A 13,698-nucleotide genomic window follows, 5' to 3' on the forward strand; every position below is an offset into this window, starting at 1 on the left:
TGACATCAGAGCAAGTCGGACGTAACTCAGACACTTTTCTAACCGGCATGCATCTTGCGGTGATCACCGGTGATCGGTTCTGCTCAGATTTTGCTCATCTCAAACAAACCTAATGGTTTATTTAGTCGGAACCGCACTGTGTTTTTAATTAATCGTTTGGGTGAATGATTTATTTCATAAGACCGGAACTACACTGTGCGACTTTGTCATGGGCGTAGCATGTAGGGGGGCCAGGGGTGATTTCTACTATCCCCCATAGCGATTTAAGAATTTTACTAAATATTTATTTATAAAGTTTTTTCTATGAAGTAAAAATGCATATAATGCAGTTAATAATACATGTAAAAGTGAATACGTAAAAGTTAATACATTTTAAATTGTTATTGTAAGTAAATTAATAAATCAAAACAAACTTAACGTCTCCCTCAATCTCATTTGCGTAAGAATTGTCACGTGGCGAATCTGCATTTTGGCAAAACTAAAATGTGTTTAAAAGTACGTCTGACCCCCCCCCCAGATTTCTCAGTCATACGACTCCTTTTTTGGAGGAGGTGGTACAGGTGGTAACGACAGGCGATTAGCCTCTCCCGACTGGCAATTGGATGAAATTCTGGCATGTCAGAAATGTTGGTTGCCCCTCCTAAGGCTATTGCACAGTTTAAGTGGATCTACGAACCAACTGCCCTAAACTCCGTGTTTTTTTCCCTCACTGCACATAACAGAAACGAAAAAAAAGTCGCATGAGTCAGAATTTGCTTAAAATCTGACGAAAATCGCACAGTGTATAACTCAAAGAGCTAACTTGTCGCCACCTACTGGCGTAACGATGTAACATAGAAAAAGTCATTTTTGTACGTTTTCTTCAGGGGTAAACAGTTACAGAACTTAACATCTGTAAACGCATAATCTAGTACATGTACTTCTTATATCTATTTCAAAATTTAGTCAATATGTAGCCTTAAGTCAGTGGAAAACAATCCGACACTTAGTGACTAACTGACATATATTTTACTTTATGTATGTGATATTTCCGTGAACGTATTCAAAGATTCGAGTCACCTGGATGAATCAAAATCCCCACCACTTTATGCAGGTGAGCGGCTCTGGTGATCAGGAGGCGGAGCATTCGCCCACGATGATTGACAACACAGTCCACCAATCGCATCTGAGCACGCGCAAACTCGCACGCCCTGCCCACTTCAGCCACACCCACAGGGGGGTGACGTGACAGCGCACTTCTTTCATTTCCAGCTTTGCAAGACCTCCATTTTCTTCGGGCCGACGCGTAGGAAAAGGGGATTAAAGACGAAGAAAAATGAATGAAGAGTACGACGTTATCGTGTTGGGAACCGGGCTAACGGTATCAGAATATCATTTAATCCAAATACGCTCGCGTACATGACGAAAACATCTTAAGAAAAACCACAGTCAGAGGCTGTTTCGATCTTGCTAGGCGGTGCTGTTACTGTACCGCGCACTTTAGGAGGCTAATTACTAACTTGCTAATTTTAGCATCATGCTAATCAGCAGCCAGTCGAACTCTATCGGATATGCTAATTAGCAACAATGCTAGCATTAGCCACAGGCTAATCAGCGTTCATTCTAACTGTACGTGATGTGCTAAGCTGGCTCAGTGATAACTTTAGCATCAGTTATCCATTGGCGCTCAGCCGCGGCTAACGCTGCTTCACAGGCCTCGGTTACAAATTTGACGGTGTTTTGTGATTCATTTTGTTTAATAACTGGTTAATAACGCACCAAGAAACTTATTGTGTTTTGTTATTTTTAGTGTGACATTTTGGATCAAATATCTCGCTTGTAATGAGGCTTTCATATTTTGACAGCGCTAACTACACAGCTTGCGTTCTGTCACTGTGTCTAGGTAATAAATGGTCTCTCTCTTATTGTTTATGAAAACTGTTTTTATTATTCCTAAAAATCATATAAAAGTATGCATATTTTTATCTGCTTTTTAACACGTAGTCTATAATTTCCCCAGTGGCTTCCTCAATGTTGAGGTGTTATTTTTACAAGAGGTTGACTTCGTAGTTATTTTAAGGGTGGAGGATTGTTTCATATATTTTTATTTAAAATGAAGTGACACAATGAACCAATTTTGAGATTACACATTTCGTCAATATAGTTAAGTAAACAACCACACCCTCAAGTAAAACAGAAAACCTTATATATTCTATTGCAATGCTTTATATGCCTGTTCATTATTCAGCCAGGAAGTTGTTTTATGCTTGTATAGAGATAAAATGATGCACGCATGTCGTTACCCACATCCTCCAGGCTTTTAACCTGCAAAATGACACTATAGTATACATTATTGTAAATATATACCTTTAAATTATGCATCAGGAAAAACCCCTGATGAAAATTATTCCTAGCTGCTACTGTACTTTGCTTTTCAGTCAAACTAATTTGTTTGGTGGGACAGTCCCTGAAAACTTTTCTTCCTTGAGGTCTAAACAGGATCAAGTACACCGTTTTGTTTGTTTCACTTCTTAAGTAAGGAAACATGCACCTACATCTCCATAAACGTGCATTTGTAGTCTCATAAAATTTTAAACAGTGATCCATACTAATCCTACCAGACTCAAGTATGCATTAAAACCGATGTTGCATTTTGTTGATTGTGGATATTGATTATTCACATTTCATTGCTTTTACTAAAGGCTTGGGTTAGTGTAATGTGTCTAAAGAAACCTATACAAAGTGGTTCCCCTAAAACAGGAAGTATGGGAAGTGAACAGAGGACGTTTTTGTGCAGAGGTGAATTAGGCTATCAGTAGAGGAACCGAGACTGACATCTTCTGTTTAGTTCTGCAAATCAGGCAAGAATGGTAAGCTGAGGGTGGCATGAGAGCGAAAAATGAGCAACAGTGCTCCCGTCTCGGCTGTTTTATGAGGAATTCCACAGTTCTTGAGGCCACAGTCTCCCTGAGTGTAGTAAGGATCTGGTATTACATGGCTTATTGCATAATCCCTTTAGCCTGTGCTGGACAGTGTAGTGGCTGGAAGTTAGGAGCATTGATGCTTGAACTCCTCTGAGTTCTAATAGAACAAATGTCACGAGGTCTTGCCCGTTTTAAAACATACAATGATAGGAATTCTTATACTGGCTTGTTATAGTAAAACACTTGTTACTTTGTCACTGTCTTTGCATTTTCTCTTTTTATTGGCAGCTATGCCGTCTCGTATTGTGTAGACGCCTCTTTCTCCACATAATGTGATGAATCATCTACAGTGGATTGAGGGGAAAAGGCAACACACAAAAGAAACATCAAATAATGGATGATTGAGCTTTCTGTTGCAGAAGAGTGGGAGAAGTGTTTTACTGGAGCGTGATAGAGTCGCTGATAGTCATCTGAAGCCAGAATGCTGGATCCCAGCAGGTGTTTAACGCCATGAAAGAGGGAGAGAAACTGGATGATTGAGCTTTCTGTTGCAGAAGAGTGGGAGAAGTGTTTTACTGGAGCGTGATAGAGTCGCTGATAGTCATCTGAAGCCAGAACGCTGGATCCCAGCAGGTGTTTAACGCCATGAAAGAGGGAGAGAAATGTCAGGAGCGTTTCTTAGGGCCTTTCATGTGACTGTAGCCTGATTCTTTAGTAAGGAGAAGCAGGTGGTGTTCAGCCGTGTGGATCTATTGTACACTTTACAGTGATTGTTAACGTTTAACCCTTATTGCTGCTAAAAAAGATCTTTGGATTTAGTACGCAGTCATTTTGTTTCAAGATTTTCCATTAGTTATAAATGAACTCATCATTTGAGCTGAGAGCAGTTGAGTCATGAACATTTGAGGTGAGGAGTCGGGACATTGATTATGTGGACATGAGAAATTGATGTCTAAAAATTGTTAACTGCCACCATCAGGCATATTAAGTTGTTTCTATAGTCACGAGGGTTTAGTTCGGACATACTTTGTCCACAAAAGAGTTTGTGAATTAACAATTACACAAACATATTTTGCTTGTAGTAGTACAGTGCCACATATACAGCGGCTATGATCAGCTGAGAAGTAGCTCTTATTGTTGTTATCCCACCCTGACCTGTTCTAGCTTAGCAGTGTGATGCAAAGAAGGCGTTGTCTTGTTTAGATATTTTCTTACATATTTGTAATGCTAAGGCCTTGGCTCGTCTCCACTCAGATGGATTTTGTTACTCTCATACCTCAACTGAAAATTTGCATTGAAATGATTTGTGAGCCCGTAATGAAGAAAACAATTTTGCTTGTCGGAAAATGAGTTACTGTTGTTAATCGCTTTGAGAGTACATGTTATTGTGAATTGTGTCATTCAGTGGCTTCTGTTACGTGTAAAGTCCACTCATCACATGATCTGTAGGTTCGCTGTTTCTAATAATTTATTATGGCCTGTGAGGACAGTGTTTCAGCATTTCTTTAAACGTCCATGCTTGGCTTTTTTTATAGCATTTTTTTAAACAAAGCTAGTGTTGTTATGATATTATGTTATGATAGTGTTGTTAATTAAAACAATAAAATGTTCTCGTTAATTGAAATAAAGCTAAGATAAAATATAAATATCACACAGAAAGCTTAAATAAATATTACAAATGTTGCCTTGGAAACTAACTGAAATTAAGTTAAGTATTAAAATTGCTAAAACGGAAATAAAAATAAAGAAGCTAAATATAAATAATACATTTAAAAAATCATATAACAAAATTACTAAATCTTAAACCAAAGTTTACACGAAATGAAAATTTAAAAATAAAAGCTAATACTGTAAATAAAATATGCTATTTTGTTATTATGTAAATAATAATACATAAATAATACTAAAATAACACTGGTTATGACCCTTAAACGAATTGAATGTTCAGTTCATGTCTGCACTTCTGTATAGTTCATACAGCTGTAACTAGGTTAAGTTGTTTTGCTACAGTGATAGACAGTTTATGATGAGTAAAGCCGTCTGTTTCAGTTGTGGCATTCTTGTAAAGCATAAAGGACGTTTCTCTGCTAAACCCCTTTGATCTACTCCTCACTGCTATTGAAAAATGTGCTAGGGCTTGTTTTAAAGGCATGTCTACAGGATATCGGTCTGCTAGGATTGGTTCTGTAAAACAAGTAATGCATGCTTTGTTAAAGTCAAGGACAGTATGTATCATTTTATTTTCCACAGAGATGCAACCTACTTCAAAACCACTAAATGACTGGCATTAAGTATATTATACAAGCCTTGACTGCATTTTGAATGGCCTGGGGTCATCATGGTCACATGTCTGAGATATGTTGTACTGAATCAATCTGCATTCATGTGTTTCCTCTAGGAATGCATCCTGTCTGGGATCATGTCCGTGAAGGGGAAGAAGGTTCTGCACATGGACAGGAACTCGTACTATGGAGGGGAGAGTGCCTCCATCACCCCTTTGGAGGATGTAAGTCACTGTTTGACACCACAGCTATTCTCTAAATCTCCACAGACACTAACATTGTCTTTTGGTTTGCTCACAGTTGTTCAAGCGTTTCAGCCTTCCTGGCAGCCCTCCTGAGTCCATGGGAAAGGGCCGCGACTGGAACGTGGACCTCATTCCCAAATTTCTAATGGCCAACGGTAGGAAGCAACAACATCAAACTTTACATTTACATTTCAGCCGTCACTTCTTGGAATCTGTAATCTCTGCCAAATACACAGCACGTTCCGGATCGCTCTGTGCCAGGCACTGCTGGATCCCTCAGTCACTCATATCCTGTTGCTTAGCAGTTTTCTTTCACTCTTGAAATGCTCAAGAATACAATGGATGATGATTGTGTCCTTTTTGTATTCATAGGTCAGCTAGTCCGTATGCTACTGATCACACAGGTGACGCGTTACCTGGACTTCAAAGTGATTGAGGGCAGCTTCGTCTACAAAAAGGGCAGCATCTACAAAGTGCCCTCCACTGAGACTGAAGCTCTGGCATCCAGTAAGTGACCGGTTTATGATTCAGATAACCTAAAGATAGAAACAAACAAGGTTTTGCAAATGCAGTAGAGATTTTTCTTCTATTTTTTATTTTTTTCCCCCAGTTAAACTGGCAAATTCAGATTGAAACTGGCGATTTAAAGCCAGCTCTTGCCATTTTTGTATGCATTGTTCATCAGATGGTCAGTGAACAAGCTGTGGGTGGCCCATGGTCCTGCCATCTAAAGCATGAGTCTACAGCCAAGTAGGCTGGAGTGTGTTATTGTCTGAACTAGGGATGTCAATTTTCGATCATTTCCATGATCGATCGTCGTTTAAATTAACGATCAATTAACCGATTAATCGTTAACTTTAATGCAGCAAAATGAGTATTGCAGCAGCACGCAGTCACCGGCATGACAGGATGTGCAAAAGCCACTCAAAAAAAAAACCGCTTTCTCACCCGAATTGAAGGGGTTTTAGTCTGAATAAAATGCTAGTTAGCAGGATTGTAAAATGAATAGATGTGATTATGATCATTTGATAAAATGAAGACAGCGCATCGTACGTTTGAGATCATTTTACTTTGTTGACTGTTTCCTATCCCGACACGATCTGTGTCGGTCTAAGCGCCTTTTAATTGCTGTTGTGAATGCTTGACCATGCTTTTGGATGCTGTTCGAGCCATAGCCTACATTTATGCGGCTTTGTTCTTGGTCACGAATTTCCACAAATTCAATAATAACCATGCATGCGTGCGTGCATACGAGACGGCGCGAGTGCGGGTTTGGCTGGATGTATTTGGAGGTTATTACTCACGTCTCATTCGGCATAAATCCAAATGTTTCCATATTCGCAATGTATTTGAATGTTAAACTATTATTTATAATCCCTAGTCTGAACCAGGGTTATTATTGTTAACTAAAACTATTAAAAACATTTTTGTTAATTGAAATAAAGCTGATATGAAATAAAATATTAATATTAGACTAAGTTGCATCACTATTAATACCTGGAAATAAAAATAGAAAAAGCTAAATAGTATAAAAAGCATAAAAGACAATTTTAAATATTAATAAAAACTATAATGATATATCAATAAATTCACCCTGGTCTGTTATGAGTAGAAGAGGAATTACAATGAAGTGATGAGTGGATGTCTCGCCTTACTTCCCTTTTGATTAATTTTGTAGCATAATGAAATTATTGTGTGTAAAACAGTTCTGTAGTTCTTCTTCTTTTGCAGACTAAGTGAGCGATGCTAGCATGTTTTGTTCCTAAAATACATCCCTCCAAACAAAGTGCATGCTGTCATAGCTGATGGGGAAAAAATACCATCTTTTAACATGTTTCAATTGTCTTTCAGGCCTCATGGGACTTTTTGAGAAAAGACGATTCAGGAAGTTTCTCGTGTTTGTTGCCAACTTTGATGAAAATGACCCAAAGACCTTGGAAGGAGTGGACCCAAAAAAAAACACCATGCGAGATGTGTACAAAAAGTTTGACCTCGGGCAAGATGTTGTTGACTTCACTGGCCACGCTCTTGCACTCTACCGCACAGATGAGTGAGTCAAAACCTCATTTACTTTTTGGAGAAAGTCACCTAAAACACTGACAACATCACAGGCTTGTTTGTCCCATGAAGTTAAACCTGTTTGTGTGGTGTTTGTGTTGTCTATCCGTCCAGCTACTTGGATCAGCCCTGCATGGAGACTATAAACAGGATTAAGTTGTACAGTGAGTCTTTGGCGAGGTATGGCAAGAGTCCATATCTGTACCCTCTCTATGGCCTGGGAGAGCTGCCCCAAGGCTTCGCTAGGTGAGTTTCCCCAGCTACTTCCTCTGCCACTAACATTCACATCATTTTTAAACCTGTCTGTGTGTAGTGTGCTTAGATTGCAGTACTCTGTAAGTGCACTAGCAGTTTATTTTTGTCACTCACAGATTAAGTGCCATATATGGAGGAACGTACATGCTGAACAAGCCCATTGAGGATATTATTATAGAGAACGGCAAAGTGGTGGGCGTCAAATCTGAGGGAGAGGTTAGTTTCTGTTGCAAGCTGTGTAAAATGGTGTGAAATCTAATTTATCCTTAAAATGTGCTTTGACTTTAATGTTGTTTATTCTTCACGGTCAGATCGCTCGTTGCAAGCAGCTGATTTGCGACCCCAGCTATGTCATGGATCGAGTCAACAAGGTGGGTCAGGTGATCCGGGTCATCTGCATCATGAGCCACCCCATCAAGAACACCAGTGATGCCAACTCCTGCCAGATCATCATCCCTCAGAACCAGGTTAACAGGAAGCATGGTTAGTGTTAACAGGAAGCCACAGTGCTTGCATGTTCTATGGGCTCTTACCTTATTTTAATCTCATCTTATTTTATATTTAGTGTACTTGAGGATTGACAGTAACTAAGTGAAATTTCAGGATTTTTGATACCAATTTTATTTCCACAATAAATGCTCTTGAACAGTCTTTTTAGAAGTTAAATTTATTAATAATATAAATATGAATTTAAAATAATGGCATGTAGCTTTCCAATATTTTAAAGTAAAAATTCAGATTTATCTGAGTAATTATTCAAGATGACTTTTTTTACTACATTTATTAAAGGCCTAATACACTTATCTGAGATATTGACATGCATCAGTTTTTTGCCACCTGTTTACATTTTATATAAATGACAAATTCAGCTTTTCCATCACAGGAATAAATTGCATTTTGAAAATACATTAAAATAGTAATGTATTGTAATACTATTTCACAATATTCCTGTTTTTACTGTAGTTTTGACTAAATAAATTCAGCATTAAAAAAAGCATAAAAAATATTACCAACCCTAAACTTTGTAAAGGTACATTATTGTACATTAAAAATCATCTCCTCCTTTTAGATATCTACGTGTGCATGATCTCTTACGCACACAACGTGGCAGCCCAGGGTAAATACATAGCCATAGTCAGCACCACTGTGGAGACCAGCGACCCTGAGAAAGAGATCAAACCAGCTCTGGACCTTTTGGAACCGGTTGAGCAGAAGTACGTTTGCATGTCTGTTTGCACTAGCTGATATATAAAACTTACTTTGACATGCATGCAATCAGATAAATAAAATCATGTGTGATCTTTTTGCAGAATTGTGAGCATTAGTGACCAGTATGCGCCATCCGATTTGGGTTCTGACAGCCAGGTAAGTGTTTACATTATGCTCGCTTGATATACAAAGAGTGATTATAGTACTAAGTTTTTTTTATCTGCACCTAGGTCTTTATCTCTCGCTCCTATGATGCCACAACCCACTTCGAAACGACCTGCGACGATATCAAAGACATCTACAAGCGAATGACGGGCACAGAGTTTGACTTTGCTGAAATGGAGCGCAAGAAAAACGACATCTTCGGAGACGGTGCTGACCAGTAAACTAGCTCCAGCTGCTCTTGAATATCAGATATTCAGACGATCATAATCTTAAGGTTAAAAAAAAAAGAGAAAAAAATGGCAACCAAACTGGGTGAGCTGGCTATCCAAGCATATGTTTTGCCCAAAATGGAATTTCATGTAAACGGTTATACAAATTTAGCATTTTTGGAGGAGAAGGGGAGAAGGTTCTGCCAGTCTGCTTTTTATAATCAGGAAGCGAGATCCATTTTGCACTGATTGTTTATCAACGGCCTGTATTCAGTTTCCATCATGTGATCTTTATCTCAACCTGCTTAGACATGGGATGTAAAAAGTCCAAAGATGCCAAAAAAGATGTATTCAAGTGATATGAAGAAATACATATTATAAAAATATATTTGTGTTGGCTGTAAAGAAAATAACCTTAAAGGGGAGGAGGATCGGGTTTTGCAAAACTGCATAATGATCTGTTTTGAGTTTGGCCAGGTTTAACAGCACATGGTTTTATTTTTAAAAGAAACAATCTACTTCTAAAATAACTTCCAGGGATTAGCCATTATTCTGTTTTCCTAGAAATTACTACTGGTGCTTAAACTAGTATCCTGAATATTTCGTTTGCAATATTTCTCCAATTACCTGCGTTTACAGATCGAAGGAAAGTATCAAGCACACACAGTGTAGATAATCTTTTATGTAATCCCTGTCCAGCCACACAGTATTCGTTTTGCAATATGCTCATGTGAATTGACATAACTGACCCCCCTATTAGCTGTAAATTGTGCTACTTGTCGGAAGGGCCGGGGTTTCTTTCAGCTTTGCCTTGCATCTCTTTTCTGATGGGTTATGCGTGATTCAAAGGCTACTACGTGGATGTTATTACACGTCAGTGGAAAAAGCTGCTTTAACTGTAAGTCTGGAATCTGCTTGTCTAGTGTGTATCAGGGAGCTCTCCTTCTCCCTCACCTCAGAGCAGAGAGAGGAGCAGGCAGTGTCTCTTCAACGGCTCTGACGTTTTAGCAAGGACCAAAATGTCTATGGCAGTATTGACATGACCGGGGCCCTGTGCAAAGTCACCAATGTTTTAAAAAAGAAAAACAAACAAATGCTGAAAGGATGGGGCTCAAATGATTTCTGTACTGCAAAGTAAAAATGTTAACTTGTGGAAAACTGACTTTGTGTTTATTTATTTATTTAAACCAGGGGTGTCAAACTCAATTCCTGGAGGGCCGGAGCCCTGCAGAGTTTAGATTCAACCCTAATTAAACACACCTGATACAACTAATCAAGTCCTTCAGGCTTATTTGAAAACTACATGGTATGTATGTTGGAGCAGGGTTGGAACAAAACTCTGCAAGACTCCGGCCCTCCAGGAACTGAAGGTGCATTCAGGCCATATCGGAATTCCCGTAATTACGAGATTCCAACTTGTAAAAAGCCTTCACATCCTCATAGAACTAACTTGTAATTACAACTTGTGAACTGGGAGTTTTCTGAGAGCTACTACTTGTACCATCTGACCACAGCAGGCTCTGTTTAGGCGTTGATAGTGTTGCCATAGAAAAGCATAATTCCGAGGACGTGAACAGCTCCGAGTAGAACGTCACGTGCTGTCATCTCGAAATTACGGAAATTACGATATGGCGTGAACGCAGCACGAGTTTGACACCCGTGATTTAAACCAAATACATCATGCTACAAAAGCTGTAGTATCACTCCAAAATTCAAATTTTTTTTGAATTTTAACCTAACCCCAACCCTAACCCTAACCCAAAAATGGTAAATTAAAAATTTTAATAAAAATTATTAAATGTTAATAATAATCCATAATTTTAAAATATATATATTAAAACAAAATGTGTGTATATATATATATATATATGTATATATATATATATGTATATATATATGCAGCAGCTTAATCTAATTTTGGAAATTGTTATTAAATATGTGTGCTGTTACATACAAGTGTTTGGTTACTATAAAAGTTATGTTTTGCCATTAAAAAAGATTAATAAGAGAGTCAATGCTATTTATAAGGTAGTGAGCGCAAACTGAGGAACTACATCTCCCAGGATCCTTTGCGAATTTGCCGTATTCAATCCGTAGTGTGGCAAATCATAACAAACCGCACTGGCGGCTTCTCTAAATATAGAACAAGTTTACCTTATCGGCACGTTGTTCGCATGCTATATGAGTAATATTTGTTAAATGTCAGGTAGATTTATTAAACTATGGAACTCACCGCTGCCCGATCAACGTTTTATGGTGACATCGGTGAGTATTTGGAGGGGTTGGGGGGATTTTATGTTTGAAATAAAATCTATTCAAACCTAAAGGAAAATAAATATGCATTTGTAGGCCACTGGGCTGACCGCACGCCGGTACACGAGGCTGCGTCTCTAGGTCGAGCTCTGCAATTAAAGCAACTGATAGAAGCAGGAGCATCAGTTAATATCGTGTCTGTGGATAACTTCACCCCTCTACATGATGCCTGCATCTAAGCCCATACACACTGTGTTCAAATACTGCTGGAGGCAGGAGCTCAGGTGGGTTACAGCACCAGGTATATTTTAACGAGTGCCTCTTTTCAGTGATGTCCTTAATTGCGTATGCATTCAGCAGACGCTTTTATCCAAAGTGACTTGCAATAGAGGAGCATGAGCAAATCATCATTAGAGCCAACAATATTAGAGAAGATGTGAGGAATAACAAGGCACTGATATTTGGAAAATTTAAATTAATAACAGACACCCCACCCTGCAAAAACTCATTCATGACTATAAGTCTAAAAACTGTGTGTGTGCAGGTGGATGTACGCACCATCCATGGCAGTACTCCCCTCTGTCATGCCTGTACTGCTGGCAGCATAGAAAGTGTCAAGCTGCTGGTGGATCACGGAGCATCAGTCAACCCTTCCCTGACCGCCCTCACAGCATCTCCACTCCATGAGGCCTGCATACGAGGTGAGACAGCGAGGTGAGATGATTTGCTTTGTGTTTAGACTTGTGTGTGTTCTCATGATCTCTGTGCAGGTAACCCAGACTGTGTGAAGCTTATGATAGACAAGGGAGCGCTGCTGGAGGCCTTTGACATTTACTTTGGGACGCCGTTACATGCTGCCTGTGCTAAAGCTCACTTCGACTGTGCCCTGCTGCTGCTCAATGCCGGTGAGGTACTTTATTTATAGGTGTACTTCATATATTTTATTTTGCACTATTATGTATTATTCTGCATTATCATTCATACTTTCAAAGGTGCAAAGGTGAATGCCACCAAGTTCCATGAGACGGCACTGCATCATGCGGCGAGGGCCGAGAGAGTGGACCTGGTGGAGCTGCTGGTGGAGTTTGGTGGAGATGTCAACATAAGTGATAACTTGGGTCACAAACCTACAGACTATACAAAACCAGAATCTCCTGCCAGTCTCTGTCTGCGGGACTATGAGAGTGTGTTACAGTCTGCATAGGTGCTATACAGTATATGTCTCAGAGTATTTCATCTGCTGTTCTGTGTTTCTGCAGGTAATCCTCTGTCTCTGCAGCAGTTGTGCCATATCGTCCTGAGGACTGTGTTGGGCACCAGAGCTTTGGAACTGATCCCTAAACTGGACATTTCACAGCGCATCATTGATTACCTCATTTATAAATCATAAATGTATTTAAAAAAAGTTCCCTACAGACATATTTTATTTAGAAACCTATAATAGACTGCAGTTTGTTAAGTCTTAAGTTTGTGATTGAATTAATTTAATTATTTATAAATAACCCTATGAGTTTATAACCCTATGAAACCTGTGTTTACTTAAAGCTGCAGTCCATAACTTTTTTTGGTTAAAAATGATCCGAAATCAATATTTGAGCAAGTACATAACCAGCCAGTGTTCAAAACTATCGCCTTACTTTAGCCCGATTCACAACGGTAAGCTTATAATAATGTTTTCTAATTTGAGTAGTACGGGTAGGTTTTCGCGGAAATTCGAGCATGCTGCCACGTCATTATGTCACATCTGTAAACATAAAGAAGTTGTCCCGGCTACTAGGCGAAATTCGATTGGTATGACAATTAGAGATTAGACTCTCTTTGATAATTGAAATCTACTCGCTTATACACTATATTCACATAGTCACGTAATGCTGATGTTGTTAACATTAACAATTTGAGAAGAGGCGTAGGCTAGAATCTGCGATTCCTAAGTACAATATCCACACCGGTGCGGTGACAGACTGCCACACATACTACTCAAAACATTAGATTCATCCGCGCTGGAGCCGTGCCGGAGCACAACCCAGGCAAGGAAGATAATTCCGCAAACAGCTGCAATTGCAGGTTTTCAAACAGAGATGGCGACAAAGAGGCAAAACTTACGGACTGCAGCTTTAAG

General features: G+C 39.1%; 1 protein-coding gene and 1 pseudogene across 1 annotated transcript; both read left to right on the forward strand.

Annotated features, from left to right (window-relative positions):
- The first annotated feature begins 1,227 nt into the window (after window positions 1-1,227).
- Window positions 1,228-10,484, forward strand: LOC107757239 (rab GDP dissociation inhibitor beta-like). The gene is made up of 11 exons (XM_016574657.1): window positions 1,228-1,360; window positions 5,302-5,409; window positions 5,486-5,585; window positions 5,803-5,937; window positions 7,282-7,480; window positions 7,603-7,734; window positions 7,860-7,959; window positions 8,055-8,226; window positions 8,813-8,957; window positions 9,054-9,108; window positions 9,183-10,484. The coding sequence occupies exons 1-11, from the start codon at window positions 1,316-1,318 to the stop codon at window positions 9,336-9,338; spliced, it is 1,347 nt and encodes a 448-aa protein (XP_016430143.1). The 5' UTR covers window positions 1,228-1,315; the 3' UTR covers window positions 9,339-10,484.
- Window positions 10,485-11,303: 819 nt separating this feature from the next.
- On the forward strand, window positions 11,304-13,155 carry LOC107757241 (ankyrin repeat and SOCS box protein 13-like; annotated as a pseudogene).
- The last annotated feature ends 543 nt before the right edge of the window (window positions 13,156-13,698 follow it).

This window comes from Sinocyclocheilus rhinocerous, unplaced genomic scaffold (genome assembly GCF_001515625.1).
Source record: "Sinocyclocheilus rhinocerous isolate Xijiao unplaced genomic scaffold, SAMN03320098_v1.1 scaffold1164, whole genome shotgun sequence".
NCBI lineage: Eukaryota > Metazoa > Chordata > Actinopteri > Cypriniformes > Cyprinidae > Sinocyclocheilus > Sinocyclocheilus rhinocerous.

Excerpts from the sequence above, each read along its gene's own strand:
- LOC107757239 (XM_016574657.1), top strand. The coding sequence starts at position 1,316 with ATGAATGAAGAGTACGACGTTATCGTGTTGGGAACCGGGCTAACG. Across the intron at positions 5,938-7,281 it reads GACTGAAGCTCTGGCATCCA|GCCTCATGGGACTTTTTGAG; the intron begins GTAAGTGACCGG and ends ATTGTCTTTCAG. Across the intron at positions 8,227-8,812 it reads CCAGGTTAACAGGAAGCATG|ATATCTACGTGTGCATGATC; the intron begins GTTAGTGTTAAC and ends TCCTCCTTTTAG.